The 20,947-nt window shown below is 48.8% G+C and overlaps 1 protein-coding gene across 2 annotated transcripts in view; it reads right to left on the bottom strand.

Moving 5' to 3' along the window:
* CASQ2 (calsequestrin 2) overlaps positions 1–20,947 on the bottom strand; it is a 75,773-nt gene that overhangs the window by 11,307 nt on the left and 43,519 nt on the right. The window contains exons 8-11 of one of the 2 annotated variants that reach the window (XR_014774304.1): positions 19,050–19,104; positions 9,368–9,468; positions 7,451–7,525; positions 5,691–6,502 (exon numbers count right to left, since the gene is read on the bottom strand). Coding sequence is in view for 1 of the 2 variants with exons in the window: in XM_084756193.1 (XP_084612319.1) it covers positions 6,263–6,502; positions 7,451–7,525; positions 9,368–9,468; positions 19,050–19,104 (471 nt within the window). In the remaining variant the exon portion in view is untranslated. Of the gene's footprint in view, positions 1–5,092; positions 6,503–7,450; positions 7,526–9,367; positions 9,469–19,049; positions 19,105–20,947 lie in introns of those variants that run through there. The other variant, XM_084756193.1, reaches the window with a different exon arrangement.

Below are 20,947 nucleotides of genomic sequence, written 5' to 3'. Positions count from 1 at the left end.
GAAAGTCAAGTGAATTCTGATGGAGGGGGAGGAGGAGGAGGGGCAGTGAAGGGCACTGATCACAGTAATAAAAGTGAACAGCTGCCAATCATTTAATGGGAAGGAACATTCTAAGGGAATACATAGCGAAAGATGAAATCCTTAGGCCCTAAAGCCTGGAGAGGAAGCCAACCTATTGAGTTAATTGAGTAAAAAAAAAAAATTTGAGACAAGGAAAGTGGGAGCGAACCATCATGCATTGGATTAGGGAGAGAGGCGCACAGTCAATTGTGTTTGGTAATCCATTTTACTTTGGTAACTGGTTTTAAATTGTTGACTCACTTTAGATGAAGGGACTAGATTATTTGATGAAGAAATGTTGATGCTTTCTGCTTCTACACTCAGCTACCCGTCACTTGCATGGAATGTTGAGAGCACACAAATTCTTACCAGTTGCATGGACAGGGATCAGAGAAAGCAATTGACTCGGAGATACTCATCGTATAGATTAATGATAAGCTATTTCCTTGGGCCACCAGCCCAGATGCTCACAGTTCATAAGTTCACAAGCAGACCTTGCTGGGGGAAAAAAAAAAATGAAAGCCACATGCAGACAGGAACCAAAGGCTCGTTTCTCTTTCAGTCCTTACCCGGGACGTAGTTGTAGAATGCAGAGGAGTTTTGAGAATCCCAGGCGATTAAACTGTCACAGCAAAGAAGTGGGAATTGAAGACATCAGGGCAGCAGTAGGTAAACCTGCGAGCAAGAGGCAGGACCTTCTGCCTGGATCGCAGCTTTAGGAGAGAGAGAGGGATAGTCACCATTAGTGCCAGTGTGTCCTGTGAGTAGCCTCCAGTTACACCGGCTCATGCTGCCATGGAAAATCCAAAGTGTAGCTGGCTTTGGACTCTGCTCTGCCGTCTGGGTCAATGTCCAAATATGTTTCTGTGGTCTGAGACTTCATTAACGGTTCAGGAAATATGGAGACGCATTCTTCAGAGCTGAAGCTGGGTGTTTCCGTCATTTCTCCTCCCTTGTGTCTCTGCTCAGCGGCCCCATTTACAATCTATACACAACAGAATTTAGGAGCCTGGTGGTCTATTGACTATTAAAAAGGCTATAACTTTTTAATGAGTGGGTGAATGCTCGAGAACACAAAGTACACTCAACACCAAGGATCTGACTGCTAACTAGCAACACATGAGGACATAGGAGGGCTGTTAGGGGCTGATGGGTCCCAGGGTTGTCACTCTGACTTGTTATCTCTGAAGAGTTCAGATTGTTAAAATAGCACATTGGTTGCTAAAGACTCCTCTTGATGCATCTTGAAAACATTTCAGTCTGCTAGGTGGCTGCCATCATCATTCCAGTCCCAGATGGCATGACACTCCACACAGGCTCCCCAACCGCTGCTGTCTCTCACAAAGGCAGGTTGTGTTTCTGGGAGACTGTGCTCACTTGAAGAAAAAAGGTCATCCTCCAGTGTGAATATCCTCTGGATGCTGAGGAAGTTCTGTGGTCCTGTTTCTGGAGCAGTCAGCTATCCTAAGCCAATCCGAGCAGCTGAGACCATGCTGCCAAAAGCATTCTGGCTAAGATCTGCTTTCAATAACCACTAGGTTTATTTTATGTATTCTTGATAGACATACTAGCCACGAAGGGCGGTTTGTACCCCGCTTACAGAGCTGTCACAGCTTTATCGCTTGCCTACCCAAATTTGTATGCCCGCCTGTCTTGTAAGGTGGCTATCAGAGCGATGGGTGAGGAACATGTGCCCGTGAACTTGGGGCAGTTGGCACATGACTCAGTAATGACTCCTCCCAGGGTGACAAGCATGGAGAGCCGAGAGGGCACACTCCCTCCTAGAAAAAGACAAGCTTTTTTCAAGTTCTGAGATGGCGTTCCATCGACAAACTCTGAAAGCGATTCTTTGTTCCAGACAGCACACTGAATCACACTCTTCCTTTTTAACAAAAGAGCAGCCCTTGTGTGTTTAGTTAGCCTGCATTGCTAGTCTCGTGCGAGTGAACTCAGCATGGGAAGATAAGTGGGTTCAAGCAATAAAAAGAGTTACTGGAAATCCCCGTGGGTCCGTCTTCGGACATGCTCCGAGGGGAAAAAAGGAATGCAATGCTTTGGTCCTAAATGTAAATCCTTTTTACGTATAAAATGCGGTTGTATCTGTGTCCTTTCAGAGTGTTTGTATCGTCCTAAAATGTTGCCTGAGCCCTCTGTGCTTTATTGGATTAAGAATAATAACCAGATGCATCTTCTAATCTGCTGTAAGGATTAGCTGGGATACCTTACATAAGGCATCCATCCATGCATGTAACAAAATGCTCAGTTCGTATCCATTTCTAGAGGGTTCAGACTACACACTGAACAGCATCGTCCAGTCAGAACCAACTGGACTCCCAGGGATCCAAACACACCAACATCCAAGTGCAATATCAGTTTTGCAGACATTTCTAGGCCTCTGAGCACACCAGATCTTCCTGGGCTGAGAAACAGACCATTTTCACAGTGGACAACACCCGCACACACACATTCACCCCTTGAAAATTTAGCATCAGAGACTTCATGGGACAATCACTTCCCCAGGAGTTTGCTTGAGGTGTAACTTGGCTTGGGTGGGTGGAACACAGCACAGCCTGCTTTTCTTTTTCTTTTCTTTTCTTTTCTTTTCTTTTCTTTTCTTCTTCTTCTTCTTCTTCTTCTTCTTCTTCTTCTTCTTCTTCTCCTTTTTTATTTTTTATTTTTATTTTTTGTGAGGGGAGAAAATTGTATTGAGGCCCTGAAGGAGAGATAAACCTATTTTTGTTAAGATCCCAAGTGTGGGATCACAACGGTCTTGTGAGAGAACAGGTGAGGTTAATCCACTAGAAGACAAACCACCTCATGCGGGAGCTTGATTGTTGCCAGCTGGAAAAAACCTGTGAACAGACTCTGGGAGGAGATATATAAATGAGCCCAAAGCTGGAGGCGGAGCCTTTGAAGACTTGGGATAGTTTTGGCTGTTCATTGCTCCACTTCGAGACGCTCCTAGAGAGACCCGCTCGAGGGAAGGCTTCAGGGCTCTGGGCTCCTGCTGAGGTTCTGGGTTCTGGTTACTCCAGGTTCCAACAGAAGAAATCCTGCTGATTGTGCCAGGAGAATCATTCCTCGGAACTGATATCCTTACAGTTTTGTTATTCCTTAATCCTCTTTTCCTATCATTTAGGTTAGTCAGGTTATAAGTAATGTACGCTTGGTTAACAAGTTCATAATAAAATATATTGGTTAAGAAAACTAAACCTACAAGGCCCTACATTATAAATTGAAATCTACATCCCCAGAATCATGCTTTTGAAGACAAGGCCCTTTCAGGTGATAATTAAAGTTAAATAAAGTCATAATGGCAAGGCCTTAATTTGACAAGACAGGCATCCTTCTAGAAGAGAATCATCTGTCTGCTATATAGATCTATTATCTGTCTATCGCCCACCTATCTATATATCCATCTATCTGTCATCTATATCTATCATCTATCTATCTATCTATCTATCTATCTATCATCTATCTATCTATTATCTATCTATCTATCATCTATCTATCTATCATCTATCTATCTATCTATCTATCTATCTATCTATCTATCTACCATGTGCAAACACAATGAGAAGCCAGGAAAAGAGCCCTCAGCAAGAACCAACACAGTTGGCCACTGCAAATTGTGTGGAGGCAGATACTTGCTACTTAAGCCACCCAGACTGTGGCATTCTGTGGTGGTGTGGATGTGAATATCATCACGGACTAATGTATGGGAAACTCAGTCCCTGATGCAGCTAGACTCAGAGGCGGGGCTTTGAGAGGTGACTGGATTTTGAGGCGACTAACCTCATCTTGGCCCATTGGTGACTTCATAGCTACCTGGACTATTATGAGGCTGGAAAGTAGGTCACCAGAGGGAGGGACCCTAAAGGATAGTCAGGAACTCTGGTCCCTCCCTCTTTCTCTGTGGTTCCTGATTACAGTGAGGCAAGCAGCTGCCTCTGCTAGAAGATGCTACCACCACGATGTCTTTCCCCCTTAACTCCGACTCCAGACCTTAAACTGAAACCCCTGACACTGTGAGCTGAAATAAAGCCCCCCCTTTTAAGTTGTTTCTCTCAAGCATTTGTTATGGCAACAGACGCTACCTAACAAGGTGTGAGGCACCTAATGCGCCCTGTATGCTTTACTATGTGACACAGCTGGGCAGTGGCAGCTGCTTAGGCTGACCAGCTGTTCAGATAGTGATTCAATAAATAAGATCTGCCTTGTGTGGGGGGTGGAGAGATGTCTCAGAAGTTAAGAGCACTGACTGCTATTCCAGAGGTCCTGAGTTCAATTCCTAGCAACCTCTTGGTAGCTCACAACTATCTATAATATGATGACACCCTATTCTGGCCTGCAAGTGTACATGCAAGCAGAGCACTGTGTACATAATAAATAAATAAATAAGTCTGCCTTGTGATGGGCAAAGTACCAAGTTCTTAGAATACAGAGATGAGTAAATGTCTCCTCTCTTATAGGCTGTATTTAGTGTAAGGATGGCTACACAATGCATTATTACCTAAATGATACATGCTGTGGCCACGGGCAGGCACCCAATAGGCACAAGGGTGAACATGGCACTTTCAATCACCTAGACAACGACACAGGTAGTGATAGCACACACATCCAAGCTGGGAATTCATGAAAAGGACAAGTTTAGAGTAGGGAAGGGAATGGGTTCAGGCTCTGCTGTGTTGAATTTGAAGTTCTCAGCTAGCATGCAAGTGGATCAAAGACAAGGATCAAGGCTAGAGACTCACAGTGGAGGCCTTTGGAGGCCATTACCACATGAGTGGTAGTTGATGGACACGGATAATAGTGCCCAGAAACATCCACAGAGCTGAGAGACATAGTGAACCGCTAATTGTGGGAGGGCAAACAACAGGGCAGAGAGGTAGACCTGGAGCCAGGCAAACAAACTCTTTTTTTTTTTTTTTTTTTTTTTTTTAGTTTTTCAAGACAGGGTCTCTCTGTGTAGCCTTGGCTGTCCTGGACTCACTTTGTAGACCAGGCTGGCCTTGAACTCACAAGATCCACCTGCGCTGGGATTAAAGGTGTGGGCCACCACAGCCCCACTTGCAAACAAACTCTTAAAGGGCCAGGGTAGAATTATCAAGATAACCTCAATCTTTTCAAAACACGAGTTTAATGTCCATTAGTTTATTACTATTCCGTAAAAGGACTGCCCCAGTTTCAGAAACAAAAACCACACAGAGTCGTCTCCATGTTAACAGATTTCAAGAATAAATTAGAACGCTTAGCAACTAAAACTCCTAAGAACAATGCTACTTTCAGACAGTTCTAAAGGCACTTGGGGGTTGCATTTTTCTCAGTGCCTCAGGGCATCATGGAGTCTAATTATCGCTGCCCTGGTCAACTGTGGGACTGTTGGTGAATGGAGAGTTAATTGACCATTGGATAAAGCAATTTTAACTCAGAATGGGACAGCTCACTAGTGGGGACAGAGAGGGGGCATTCAGTCCCCAGCTCACCCTAGGAGGCCAGCAGACCCATTCAGAGACCTAAACAGTCTCCACCAGAAAAATGAAAAGCCTTTTCTCCTTCAGCCTCTTTCCTCTCTTACCGCCGGTGAATATGTGTGACTTGTCAATTGATGGGATGTTCATAGAGCTAACTGTCCCCAAAACAGCATCCTAATATTCCAGAAATGATGATGATGCACACACATTTCAGGGACTCCTAGTAGCCATGCCAAGGCTTGGGTCTGAATTCACAGGACTTCTAGGTTTTGGGGCTGAATTGAATAATTATGTGACCCTTCCTGGGCTGCGATTAGAAGGCCACTCCGTACTTGTGATCTAATAGCTAGCTGTCAGTTCTGTCCCCATCAGAATCAAAGACAGTGAGTAAACTTGAGAAGAGGTGTCAGGAGATACTGTCCCCAGACTCCCAGGATTCCGTGACCCCTGATGGTCTAGCAAAGAGCAAGAGCTGTTTGTTCCTTGATAGTTAAAAGAAGCCAGCACAGGAATCACTCCCCTCCTGTCCCTGCTGAGTGGGACCGCTGGGTTTAGAAAGGCATTCACCGAAATGTATCGTTCCTGCCGAGAACGGACCAGAAAAAGATGCTGGAGAAAGGGAAAGAGTTGACTTGGTGTAGGTACCACTGCTTTCTGACCCCTTGGGCTGTCTGTATGGTAGAGGGTAGTCTTGATGTAGTTCTCATCCGAATCACCCAGGGTTGGAGCTAATCATCGTCATCATCATCATCATCGTCACTGTCATCATTATCCTCATCATCAGAATTATCGTCATCGTCATCATCGTCATCATCATCATTGTCATTATCACCATCATCATCCTCATCTTCATTGTCATCATCTTCAGTGTTGATCTTTCCAGAAAGCACATCTTCAATCCAGTCTTCCAGCTCCTCAGCTGTGGGCAGGTCGTCATCATCTGGGATCTCCATCCAGACGCTGTCAGCCTACAGTGAGGGGCAGAACAAGCTAATGAGTAAACGGGGTGGAAGCTGAGGCAGATCAGGGTGTTCTGGGTAGCTGTGCTGAGTGGGCCTCCAAGTCTCTCACACCTATCAGGAGTAAATACGGATAGGCAAATGCAAATGTCAAGTTGCAGAACAGTCCTGTGCAGTATTGTGTTTCAATAGCCGTAAAGGAAATGGGTTTTCTACTACCCAAGAGAATACATATGTGCACATGCAATTAATTATTAATTAATTATCATTCAGATTTCAAAATTGTTTCTCAAAAGTCAAGATGTGTAGAGATTGCTGGCACACTTACCACAGGGTGAAGAGACATTGCTAATTGGCCCCTATTCACAAAAGCATCTGCCTGCAGTGGCTGCAGTGGGCCCTCTATTATATAGTCCCGTCTCCTTGCTGATTACCTCATTATATCTGTCTTGCTATGTATCAGATGTCTGGGCTGAGTCTACATTTCTTCCTACTCTGCTGGTTTTCCTCAGTAGACCTTTCTACCCTCACAGTTCATCAGGGCTGGACCTTCTATCAGGAAGGCTTCTCTCCTGTGATCAGGGCCTCCAGACTCTAGGGTATGTGACTGTGAGCTCGGACGTCAACCTCTTCATCTCCCTTAGGTGATGGTAGCTCCAGGCATGAGTTGTCTTGTAAAGAGGCCTCCTTCTTTGGCTTGGGGAGTGAGTACAAGAGCATATTCTTTGGTGGAAAGTTCTAGGTCAATGAGTCAGGTTGGACTAGCTCTATAAGCAGGGAAACACACTCCTAGAGAAGATGAGGACTGGCTCTTTGGCAGTACTGCAAGAGTTTGAAAAGGACCCAAGGGTTTTTCTTGCTGCTGTGGACTCCAGGGTGATTTCGTGCTCAGGGCTGCCTTGCAGCCAACAGGGTGGCTGAGGCCAGCTGGCCAGCCTTGGGGGGGTGGGTACTCACATCTGTTACATTCACCACCCCGATCTGTGGCTTGAACAGGTCAATCTTGAAAGTCTTCTCCCAGTAAGCAACAAGCTGCAGCAACGAAAAGGCCAAGGTTAGACAGTGGGTAGAGGGCTCTCCCTGTGGCTACACTCAGCTGCCAGCCTACCATAGTAACCGGATTGCAGTCGGTTGAATGCTTTTTAAAACAGCCGTGGACACTTGGGAAACTGGAGGCCGGTTCCAGCCTTAAAGTATTTACTCTTTAAGAATTCAATAAAAGATACCAAACACCAGCTGAGGCAGCATAGAACATAAGTACCTCCACACCTCACAGGGAGACTATCAGAGAGATAGCCAGTGTCAGTCCCCAAATTATCACTTGTTCCTAGTTTCTCGGTAATGAAAAGAGCCGTTTCTTGCTACCTCCCTTTCAACGTCCCATTCTTAAAGGCCCCTTATCTTGTGCTGCTCTGCCACATGAGATGGCTGGGAAAACACTGATATGCTGTGACTTGGCATAAAATGCAAACACAAGCCAGGTTTCTTCAGCCCAGCATGGGCTCCATCTGGGTAAATCTCTGGCTGGGGCAGGCTAATGGAGTCCATGAAGCTAAGAAAATGGGGATTTCAGGGGCAGGGGTTTCCCTGGTAAATGCAGGGCTTGGAACAGGCTGGTGTGTTTGTGGATCTGGACATTAGAAATGCCTGGAAATTGCTTTGCAAGAACCAAGGTAGATGCAAAACTGACAAAAGGAATGGCAGATCATTTGAAAGTTTGCATAATGAAATAGTCCAAGTAAACTGGAATATGCCGAGCAGAAAGTAAATCAACAGGTTAATCCTGTGTGCTTATATGGCCATGCCTCTCTTATGCTTACCCAGAATTACCAGCAGTTAGCCTTACCAGAAGCACTCACTAGACCAAGGTCTGCTTTGCTCTGAATCCTGGCAGGGCTTCCACATCTGCTAGGCTTAGCATCCCCAGGTGTTTCCCTTTCTCAGTGGAATTATAACAGCACCTGTTTCCAGGGCTGGCGAGGGAATGAGCTATGAGGACATCTTCAAACAAACCAGCATAACTCAGTACCCGTGTGTTAGTCTTCGAGGCACTTGAAGAGACCCAGGTTCCACCTCATGTAGTGCTGGGGAGCCTGGCTCTTGGTGCAGCATGGAGCTTGGCCAATAGAGAATGATCAGTACGGTAGAGGACGTAGCATCCTCTGCTATCATCATCATCACCATCATCATCATCACTGGGTTGATGCCTGGCACGAATTCTGTGTTCTTGGTTCAAAACTAAGGATTATCAAAGCTTTCTTGCTATTGTTCATTGACACAGACCAGCACTGGGGTAGTAAAGCTCTTGTTGTGCCTTCTACAGGGCTTGTGACAAACACAGACAGGTCACTCCTTTGCTTTGTCAAGTTCTTTTTTTTTTTTTTTTTTTTTCCAAGACAGTGTCTCTCTGTGTTAGCCTCGGCTGTCCTGGACTCGCTTAGTAGACCAGGCTGGCCTCGAACTCACAGTGATCCGCCTGCCTCTGCCTCCCAAGTGCTGGGATTAAAGGCGTGCGCCACCACACCTGGCTTCATCAAGTTCTTAACTCTGTAGTTACTCTCTAATAATTCAGGTTGCCTCTTAGAGTCTCACGGAGAAGTAGGTGGCGATGCAAAGGGGTCATCCTGTTGCTTAAAGAAGGAATGTTCTCTGGTCCCCTGGGTAGGTCTCTCCAAGAGTGGTCACCTCTCAGTGGTTAAGTCTGCTCACTATAATGACCACATGAAGCCAAGCTCAATGCTGTGCACTGGCCTCCGGCTTCTTCAAGCACCTTCAACTATTTCAGTTTTTCTCGAATGCTTAAAGGCTTTGTGCTAAACACAAATATGGGTGGTGACAGCAACCAGGGATGGGGCCTTGGCCTGGGCCACTCACCAGTGGAAAGTCATCTGGGTCAATCCACAGGATGCTCAAGTCGGGGTTTTCAGTGTTGTCCCGGGCAACCTGTTTCAGGGTCTCCAGGAACTCATAGCCATCTGAATAGGATTCAAGAAAGTTGAGTCACCCAGCACATACACTGCACCTCACGTGGAGTGCAAGAGTGTGCTTTTTCCACCAGGCTTTCTTGGCCATCTGGTGCCTACCCTCAATTACAGAGTGAGTCTGTAAAATGAGCCAGATGAAGAGCCACAGACACAAAGGAGCTTCTACAGAGAAAAACAATGGCAATTTTAAACAAAGAAATCGAAAGGTCATAGGGAAGTGGCCTCTTTCTAAACGAAGGTTCACCTTCATTTGTTCATCGGGAGATAAAGCCTGAGTAGCCTTGGTGAAAAAAGGGCAGTCCCAGAGCAGAGGGATCTGCCTGTCCCCAGTGACCCCCTGTATTCCAACCGTGAGCCATCTCTGGATTCCCTACTCCTGCTGGATGGACCAAGAGCAAGCTGGAATGCGCAACACCTTCAAATTGGGCCTCATCCCTCTGTACCACAGTCCGTTTCTTGCCTCCCCTTACTCCAGCACAAGCCTTGGTACACCCAGCTTTCCCTGTACTCTGCCAGCAGCATTCTACACCCCAGAGCGGAGCGATGAATCACAGGAAAGCAGAGACAAGCCTTCCACACTTTGAGCTGAAGCCCTGCAGCGTAGTTTTTTCCATAAGCACAATTTTTGAAAGAACATTAAGTAAGGGAAACTGTAAACCCTAAACACTCTCCTACACACACACACACACACACACACACACACACACACACACACACAACTAGAGCAGATACAAGCGGTCTGATCCTGACAGATCCCATACAACAAATACTCTGTGTATGTGTGTGTGTGCGTCTGTGTGTGTGTGCATGTGTGTGTGCGTCTCTCTGTGTGTGTGTATATGTGTATACATGTGAAGAACAAAAGTCATGTATGCACATGTGTCCACATGAAGAATCTCTGGAAGCTTAGGGAATCCAGAAAATAACTCATATTTCATTAAGCAATTAAATTCAGGGAAATGGAAAAATCAAGGCCCCTAGCACTCATGCCAGAAAGTCCTGCATGAGCCACCAATAGCCAGTGCTCCTCAGAACATGCGCAGAGAAATGACAAATCTGCTGTTGTCTTGCGGGTAGGAGGAGAAGGCCAGTGGTGACCTGCTGGCAGCAAGGAGCACAGAGCCAACAGAACAACAGACGTCTCAACAGATGCCGGTGTGTACAGATGCCAGTGATCCCAGGCAGCCATGTGTAGGTACCAGGGTGGCTGGGTGGGACTAGAGGACCAACTGTCAGACCAGCATCCACCATTTAGTACTGTACAGCTCAAGATAGAAAGTTTGAGTGTAGTTTGTGGACTGAGATTAGCACTCTCTGTACAAACACAGGGGCTGTGCTTTTAGCACCCACACACTTGCGGCTTGGAGGATCGGGAAGGAAAAGGTGCATTCTGTATCTGCCGCATGCAGATGTGACTGGCAAAGTCAAGCTCCCCTTCCCCTGGCCTAAAATGTCCTTGCTGCTGTTTGGGTTCACTGGAGCTCCTCTTCTGGGCATGTGGTAACGTCCCAGGAGAGGGAGATATGGAGATTCATAGAGCTCTCTGTGGATTTATGGATCCAAATGCGTAGTCCACAGGAGAGAATTCCTCCCGCAGGTGTGTGACTGCACACCTTGGAGAAGGAAAGTGCAGCCATTGAGGTGATATGGCCAGGTCTCTGAAAAAACGAGACACAAAATGTGAAAGGCTCTGTAATCATAAAGAGAATGGGGTTCAACAACGCAGATCCTGTTCAAGGAAACTTGAGGATGCGAGGGCGATCTGGCCGTGACATCTGTCACCCCATTGATTGGCAGGGTTGATTCAGCTGATCTGGCTGGCTAGGCGAGTGTCCCCCTTCCTCCCTCACCGCTCCATGTGCATCCCTCGCGAAGTTGCACGCTCGGTGGAGGACGACCTTACCTTGCCTATCCCAGTAACGGCTATCTCATAGGATGGCTGTACATTAAATGAGTGTCTCTGAAAGACTTAGAGCCTGGCACAGGAAGGCTCAAGCAGGACCTTTCCTCAGTAAGCTGCCAGTCTTCTGTCTGAGGGCAAGGGAGCAGAGCATGCCCATTCAGCCCAGACATTCATTCATTTGTTCACTCATGTGTCAGTGGGGTCAGCTGAGGCCCATGAGAAGGTGAGCTCCGGTCTTAGATGCTCACAAGTCAGAACGTACATCAGGAACATCTGGCTCGCTCCTGCTGCTTGTTCTGTGACCGCAGCTGCTGTGGCTAGGAGGTCACTGCCTCAGTGGCTGGCTGCCAGCCAAGCAGGTTTGACTGCCTGTAAAGCATTAGCCTGCCCGGCCACTCCCAACTCAGGGCTTGCTGGCCTCTGCCATCCTCAGTCCTCCGCCCTGTTTCAATGGCTCCTTACCCACGGGGCTGGAGAGGTGGCTCCGTGGTGAAGAGCACTGGTAGCCCTTTCAGAGGACCCAGCACCCACGTGGCAGCTCCCATCTGTAACTCCAGTTCCAGGAGATCTGACACCCTCTTCTGACCTCTAGAGAGCCAGGCATACATTTATACAGACATCTGAGGCAAAACATCCACACGCATAAAATAAAAAGCAAAATAGCCGGTGGCCCAAGCAAGAACAACAGTCACCATGAGTCTCCCTGTCCCAGCAGGAGGCAGGAGTAAGAGGCTTGTTTTACCTTTGCCACACATGGTGACCACATGGTTGGGACACAGATGGAGTCAAGTGAGCCAGTGAGTAAGGAGCAAGGAAATATGTTTCCTGTATCAATGACCTAGCTCAGAGGGCTTCTTAGAGTATGACCATCTGACTTTCAGAAGGAATAACCCATCATCTGAAATAAGTAAGTAGAGAGGAAGGCACCAGCTAAAGACTTTGAGGCTTGAAGTTGTCCAGTGTAGACACCAGGGGCACACCCAAAGAAGTTCCCAAGGCCAGAAGAGATTCACTGTGCCTGGTAACCAAACCGGTAGAGAGTCTAAAACCTCCACCTCTCCCCTTTTATTTCTAGGGTAGATACCTCTGTCCCTTCTGAAGTCTGACCCCAGAGCTGTGAATCCTGACAGCCACAAATCTCCCTCTCTACACTACCTTCCACCTTGATGGACGCAGAGTTGACCACATGTCACCTCAGTCATCCTCTTATTGGCTCCTACGGGATGGGATGTTTGCATTTCATCTCTGCATGGAAGATTTTATCGTCTTTACTTTCCAGAGCGCTCAAAGGCGGCAACTTCCCCCTGTCGTCTCTGAGGAAACAACAGGAGTCTTAGCTCAGGTCTTCAATCTGCACAAGCACAGCCGTTTACTATCCGCCCTCCCTCCTCCGAGGTCTCAGCATCGTGACCACATCGCTTCCATCTTCCTTCTTTCTTCACCAAGCCCTCTGTGAAACTTCGTCTTCAGGGAGACCCAGGCTGGGTGAGAGTGATGATTCACAGTTTGACTTAACGCTGAGGAAAGGTGTGGGAGGGGTGGGGGCTAAGGCTGTCTTTCTGACACAGAAGCTGGAGCGCAGTCCCTTTCCTGGTTCTGCGCATGCTCCTGAGCTGCTGTAACTATGGAGTCAAAGCACTGATGTTTTAAGGAAACCTGGCCTCTCTAAGACGTCCTAAAAAAAGAAGGCTGTGAGAACCGCAGCTCCCTCCTAGCCTGGAAGTTCAGGACCCAGGGCCGAAGCGCATGTGTCTTGGGCCAGGTTTCCCACGGCAAGCGAGTGGCCTCTGGGAATCACATCCTTGTGGGAAGAGAACCCGGTCATTATCCTGCACTGCTTTTCTGGCAGGGGCCGGTGGGAACGAGCCTGTACCAGGCCCTGGGGGACCAGGTCTAAGGTCACTAGCAGCCATCTAGGGAAAGGCCCCATTTACAGAGGTGATTGTATCTCAGGCCAAGCCACGGCCCAGGAGCAAAACAGGTCTATCATGCCGCCCACTGCCATTTTCTCCAAATCCCCTCCCGGTTGCTGGCTGTGCTCAGTCCACGCAGATGGGAGGACGCCATTCTTGACTCCACGTTATGGGCAGCTGAGAACTAAAGGGTCTTTGCCTGTGGTGGCCCTACGGTGGCATCTTGTCATTGTCCGTGTGGCAGGTGGGCAGCTAGGCAGGCAGGAGATCAGTATCAGCCGGCATGGAGGTTGTCTTGCCAGAACCAGACCCAGGCTGAGACATAAGAGGTGAATACAGCCTTCTGTCCGAAAACACCATTGGTCCTCAGGTGTACGGAGACCTCCAAAAGCAGAACTCAGAATTCACTAGCCTTGGGCCTTGTGGGGAGTGGGAGGAAGCCACAAGGCTGGGAGCTTCCCTTTCCAAAGAATATATGCTGCCGCAAGATGGCCACTTGGTCTAAAAGACACTGTGGGGTCCAGTGGCTTTGAAGATGCAATATGGCAGGTCTGGCCACTCCTTACCCGGCATCCTTTCTCTACTTTGCATCTCTTCCTCTCTGGATCCCAGAATTGGTAAGAAAACAGGTCTAATGATACATTTCCACAGTGCAGAGACACACGGAGATAAAGGACTGGACTGCTGTGTTGGCGTCCCAGGTCTACTCCTTAGCCATTGATGAGAGGTGCAGGGGACCGTTGAACTTGATGGGACTTACGGTGCCTCCTCAGTACACTGGGCAATATGGAATAACTGTCCAGATCTGCAAGCTTGGTATTTGCTGGGTGTATAAGCAACATTCAACACCCAGCAGTAGTCCAATAGTGAAGCTGGTATATCAAATTTAAATTTATAAAGCTCCAGGAAGCACTTGGTGTTCCTGTTTGAGACAATGAGTCTTCAACCATTTTGGCGAAAACCCCCAGGGCAGGAAGAGCTCAGGTGCAGCAAGGCTTGACTCCTCCTTCCAGGGCTTGGTGCTAAATGTGGTGCTTGCAGACAGCAGCAGCCTTGTGTCGCTAGCTTGTTAGTGTGACTATTCCCAATGCCCTCGGAGGCTTTCCATCCGCCGTGCGCTCATGTAGAAACGCCTCTTGGCAAACCTTTCATCAAATATTGTAAAGAAGATGTCAACCCAACACAGACACATCTGGGAGCAGCAAGGAAGAAGCTTTCATTTTCAAACCTGTCACACAGCTCTGCTCCGAGCACAGCAGCCTCAGAAAAAGTGAGGGCAGAGGAGGGTAGGATGGAAGAGGCAGCAAGGGTAGAGGGTCTGGGAATGCGCTAATGTCCTTCCCAGCCAGCTCTGTCTCTAGGCACAGAGATGAGAGCTCACAGTAAGAGAAGCCTGCAGGCCATGCTGTCAAGCCCAGAGAGCAGACATGGCTTCCTACCAGGATGACCCTCCTCCTCTCAGCCTTCTGCCAAGTGGGGAACACAAACTCTAGCTGGAAAGGTCAGAGCTGTAAGGAGAAGTCTTGGCACCAGGTCACTGAAGAGACAGCCCTCCAAGTTCACAGTCTGCATCTGAGAATGTCAGGAGGCCTTAGGAGGGTGACACGGCACCAATGAGATGCGCAAGCTGCCCAGTGCTTTGGCTCTTGGCTCAGACTCGCTTCTGTGTCATGCTCTTCTGATCTACCAGCCCTTGCCCCTTCCCCATAGCTGTCTGTTCATATCCCCCCTCCTTTCCCCCCACCCCCATCTCTCTCTTCCCCTGGGAGGCCTTTCCCACTTCCTTGCTCCTCTGGTATCTTATCTATTACCTGGCATCTTTTGTTTTTTTTTTTTTTTTTTTAATCATTACAAGGACCACACCCAAGAGGAGGCCTCAGCAAGGATCACGTCCCTCTCCTGCCTCCTGAACTGTGACTCTGTTTTCTTGTGGTGCGAATGCTGAAGACAGAGAGGTGGAGAAGGGCAGCGCAGAAGGAGGGACACACACGGAATGATCTCCTGCCTGTGAGATGTTGCCTGGGAGGCTTAGAAGTCGGCCTGCCCTTTGGTTAAGGGTGTGGGCTGGGAAGCCAGACAACCTCTCTCCACTTCACTTCTCCCCAGCCCGGGAACCTCCCTCCGCCCTCAGCATCCTCAGTTGTAAAATGAGAATAAAAATTAAAGCCTCCTTATTGCCACCTTCATCGTTACTCCCGATGCATTGGGATGTCGTAAGGGCTTGGCTGCCATGCCAACCTGGGCTTAGAGATGTGCTCCAAGTAGCCTTTAAGACTCACTGCTCTCATCCAACACCAAAATAATAAATGATAATTGCTACACACATATCACAGAGTGGCCTCAGGGTTAGCGTGACCATCTCTCTCGTCACAGCTCTTCAAGAAGCATCTGCTGTCCTGGACTTAACCACCTTCCCCTTTCAGAAAGTGGGCGCAGCCTGGTTAGGCCATAGGCTTGTGGGAGACCTATTAGCAAAAGCAAAGGAATGTGAGTAGCTGTCTGCAGGAAATGCACTGTCCAGGACTGCAGGAAACAGGGCCTGGGGTGGGGGTGGGGGGCAGATTGCACACCGCTGCCCAGCAGGTGAATGCTGCCTGACCACAGAGTTGAGGTGAGGACTTTCATCTGAGCCCCTTTCAGTTAGGGCCCTGAATGCGAAGGCACACCCTACGGCCCGCGCTGCTGACCCCCCCCCAGCACTGCTGGGCTCCCCAGGGACAAGCCCCAGCTTGGGATTTGGAGAACAGGCCCAGGGCCCAGGGGTATTTACCCAGGGAGGAGGTGGAAGTGGTTTCAGCAGCTTGATTCATGACTGCAGCAATCTCTGTCAAACTGGTTTCTGCATTTAGGGACACCTCTTTGTTCTATTGTTCCAGCCAGCCAGCCAGGCCTCCCTGCAAGCCTGAGAAGGGGGCAGGGGGCCGGCAAGGAAGCCCCCTGGAGTCTTGCCAGCAGGCAGCTGCCAGCAGCAACTCTGATCACACAACACCGAGGATCCCATTCTGCCTGATTATACAGCCTGTAAACCTTGGGAGCTGAGGGGAGCCAGGATCTGTAAAAAGCAGCTGACACTACAGGAAAAACAAAAACAAAAACAAAAAGCCCCAGACCCCCTTTGAGGAGCATTCCCAGCTCCGCAAGTCTATGATGGGAAATCTGGCACGCCCATGGACATTTACAAGACCAGCTCCCAGATAATTTGGTTTTGATGCAATAGAATATTACTCAGTCTCAAAAAATAGTCAAATACTGATAGATACTACATTACTGGAAATATACTATATATACTGGGAATACATACATACATACATACATACATACATACATACATATGCACATATGTGTATATGTATTATGCTAGATACTAAAGTCTATATATTATATGACTCCATTTACAGGAAATATCCAGAACAGGCAGGCAGGTAGACCAATAATAATGGTGCATGTCATTCGTAGTGAGGGTCAGTAACGGGAGCAGCCATCAGTGGGTATTGTTGATAAAGGTCTGGAGTGAGACAGCGCTGACATCTGCACAGCCTTGTGAGTGTAAAATCCCCACTCAGATGTTATTTTAAAAGAGGGACTGTTCTGGTGTGTGGGTTATCTTGATTTTTAAACATCACATGATTAAGAAAGGCCTAAGTGCTTGCTGCACAAACATTTGCTGGACCCCTGCGCTGTCAGTTTTGTACTGGTGGTGGGGACAATAGGTCCTTTCTTCACAGAGTCCCCGTGTTCTCTGCAATTGGGTTGAGCCTCTTCGACTCTGTGTTTCTTGGTCTGAAACTAAGATCGTTTTTTGTTCATGTTGGTTGGCTGGCTGGTTTGGGGTTTGAGATTGTTTGTTTGCTTGTTTTGAGACAGGGTTTCATGTAGCCCAGGCTAGCCTTGGAAGTGATGCATAGCTCAGGAAGACTTTGAATTTCTGATCCTCCTACCTCTACTGAGATCACAGGCCTGCACCCAGTTTTCTTGGTGTTCAGGAAGGAGGCCAGGACTTCATGCATGCTAGGCCAGTGCCCCCCAGTCCTGGCCGAATCTCTGTGGGAGCTCTTCTCCTGCTACTGTCCTACTGCCATGGCTGAGGGTCCTGACGAACACCATATAATTCCCCAGTAAGTTGGCGACGCACCGTGACTTGCCCCGGAGCAGAGCCCACACATTTTGCCTATCTGCACTCTCACCTTCCCTCGGGAGGCTCAGACTTGTGGATCACAGGAAACTAGCTTTTTGCATCTTGCAGAAACCATTGTTCTCGCCCTTGTCTCTCCATCAGTGTTCATCACAGGGACACCAGGCAAGATGTCCACAGTGCAAGCCTAGTGAAGTGGCCTCACTCTTCCCTGGTAGAGAGCCGTTGGCGCTCTAAAAGCAGGCCGCTTGCTCTACCCTGTCCTCACTTTTCGGCAGATGTCTCTAGGCACAGATGGTGTTTTACAGTGGGAACACATGTGTTTATCATTATGTTAAGGTAGGACTGGTTTATATAGGTTTGATGATAAACTGACAAATAAACATTTAATGTGAACAGAAACACACACACACACACACACACACACACACACACACACCCTGTAAGACGAGGATTTTTTTTTAGTGCTCTCCCTGAGTGCTCATTCCCAATTTCAGTAGCTGAACACAATGTCTCAAGTTACTCAAGCTGGCCTCGAACTGCTGATGTTCCTGTCCCCTGCCCAAAGCTGGGGTCGTATGCCCACTGTGAATTTTCTTTGAAATTCTGCTGTTCTCTTAGCCAAGTTTACCACTGAAGACGCACTCATAACCGACCAGGTGACCAGTAGAGAGGTTGGTATCTTTTTTTTTCTTTCTTTGTTTTTTGTTTTGTTTTCTGTTTTTCAAGATAGGGTTTCTCTGTGTAGCCTTGGCTGTCCTGGACTCCGCTTTGTAGACCAGGCTGGCCTCGAACTCACAGCGATCCACCTGCCTCTGCGTCCCAAATGTTGGGATTAAAGGCATGCGCCATGACGCCCACCTGAGAGGTCAGTATCTTGCTATTGATCTAGAACCCCGTAAGGGCTTGAAAAGGTGAGAAGCCAGTTCCTAACAACAGCAAAGCAGACTTGGTGTAGGAGGGAGATGGGGTAGAGACAGGGTGGGGACAGGGTGGGGTTGGGGTGGAGCCAGAGTGGGGACGGGGTGGGGTTGGGGTGGACACAGGGTGTAGACAGGGTGAAGAGGTGTAGACGGGGTGGAGACAGGTTGGGGACAGAGTGAAGATGGGGTGGGCCTGGGGTGGGGACGGGGTGGGGACGGGGTGGGGCTTGGGCAGGGAGGGGGCGGAGACGGGGTGGAGAGGGCGGAGACAGGTTGGGGCTAGGGTGGGGAATGGGGCGGAGACCGGGCGGGGGGGGGGGGGTGGGGAGGGGCTAGGGTGGGGACAGGGGGGAGATGGGGTGGAGACGGGGAGGGGATGAAGTGGAGACTGGGCAGAGACGGGGTGGGGATGCGGCGGGGGTGGGGGGGGGGGAAGGGGGGACAGGGTGGAGCTGGGGTGGGGACGGGGAGGAGACGGGGTGGAGACAGAGTGGGGGTGGGGTGGAGATGGGGTGGGCCTGGGGTGGGGATGGGGCGGAGACGGGGCGGGGACGAGGTGGAGATGGGGCGGGGACGGGGCGGGGACGAGGTGGAGATGGGGCGGGGACGGGGTGGAGACGGGGTGGGGCTGGGGTGGAGGCTGTGTTGTGAAGGGGCGGGGAAGGGCTGGGTGTGGGGTGGAGATGGGGAAGGCGTCCTACCTGGGTCACTCTTCTCAGCAAAGGCCACAATGTGGATCCCATTCAGGTCATCTTCCTGAAGGAAAAAAAAAATCAAAGTTTCCTCTTAGGAGGAGAGACACACATGCAAGCTGGCAGGGAAAAGGGGACAGGGGAAGGATACAGGAAATGGGCAGGGATGGAGAATGGACACTGAGGCACAAATGAGCAGGACAGGCACACAAAAAGAAAACAGATGCTAAAAACACTTAAAGAAAATGGATGCTGATGGGCACACGGGACTTCGATAAGTGACTAGGATCAATGGGTTTTTAAGACAGGACAGCAGAACAACGCGGTAGCATTAAATATGTCTCACTCCTGTAGTCTGGCGAGTCCCAAGAGCAGCGGTAAAGAGAAAATCGGGAAGAGCATGATGAATCTGCCTTATCAGAGGCTCCACGGGCAACAGAAACTCCAGAAACAGCTCTATTGAATGTGACAGTTTCAAGGTGGGTTTGCAAGTGTGAATTTCGAGGTTCCCCACCAGGAGATATCATCAGGGACAGATCACAAGGGCTCCTGAGCACAGCTGGCAGCTCCTAACCCGCCCCCCCCCCAGGGCAGTAAAGAACCCTCAGCTCAACTGGGATCAGGCCACTGGTGTCCACACAGGAAGTGAGGGTTCAACCAAATAAGATTGTGGCAAATCAGGTGCCCCTTCTGATGTGCTGACGCTGAGCCCCAGGTGGTTTCTTTGGTGCCCTGTCTAGTCTCAACTGCGTATCAATAGGAATCCTTTGAAAAAAATATTTTCAAAGTGAGTCCAGGACAGCCAAGAATACACAGAGAAACTCTATCTTGAACCCCCCCAAAAAACAACAAAACAACAACAACAACAACAACAACAACCCCAAAAAAATCAAACACCAATAAAAATATTTTCAAAGGTTTTTTTAAAAAAATATGTATGTTTGCCTGCATGTATGTCTGTGTACCACATGAGGTGTTCAAAGAGGCCAGAAGAGGGTTGTTAGATCCCATGAAACTAGAGTTCCGAGCAGCTGTGTGTGGCCTGATATGAGTGCAAGAACAGCAAGCGCTATTGACCACTGAGCCGTCGCCCTAGCCTGCCACAGAAACATTTCTAGGATTGTGGGAGGCTCCAAGGAGAGTTTGGAACCTGGGTCTGCGGTGGTTTGGGGATGTCACCGGGGGAGGGAGTGCCAGAGCAAGGAAAGCAATCTAGGGGACCCATCAGATAGCAAAGAGGACTTCGCGTTTGCCCATCTGGGACGGGAAGGCCACCTGCCTGTACTGCCTTCGTTCAATTAGTACCACAGAGTCTGGGGCAGCCTTTTGTATAGGAAATGTGACCCTCTGGAGACTCCACGCTATGACATGGAGAAACAAAGCTGAGTGGTGCTGGTGACAGCTGCTGCGAGAGAGGTATTCACTGCGAAGCTTAGCGTCATATCAGAATCCCACTATGGGGGTGGGGCCCCCAACCCCCTCTCTTCCTGTTGCCACTTCCATTGATTTTAATGCTGCTGCAATCCTATCTAAATGCTAATTTTTCCCCTTGGAGTCTGGGTTGAACAAAACCTCCAAAAATTCTAAGATAGATTAAATAGAAAATATTATTATTAAAAACAAGAGGGTGGGCTTTGCGTTGGCCAGATTCCCTGGGGAATTGAGTGTTACAGACATATATGTGTGTGCATCAGGTTATTAGAGAAACCTGACAGTGACCAGAAAGAGAGTTCTCTGTCGTACACTGCCTATTATTGCCAGACAGACTCTCCCGATCTGGTCTCATTAGGTGGTCTCTCGTCTCTTGTCGCCCTGCCATCAGTTGGAATTGAGCGCCCATGACTCCGTGAGGCAGGCTTCATTTCTGCCTGCCCTTCCAGAGTGCACTTGGAAATTGGTTTTAGAAT

The sequence above is a fragment of the Acomys minous genome (assembly GCF_964271855.1).
Source record: "Acomys minous genome assembly, chromosome: 14".
NCBI classification, from domain to species: Eukaryota; Metazoa; Chordata; class Mammalia; order Rodentia; family Muridae; genus Acomys; species Acomys minous.
Note: the sequence above shows the minus strand (reverse complement) of the source record. Positions and strands in the feature narration are given on the sequence as shown.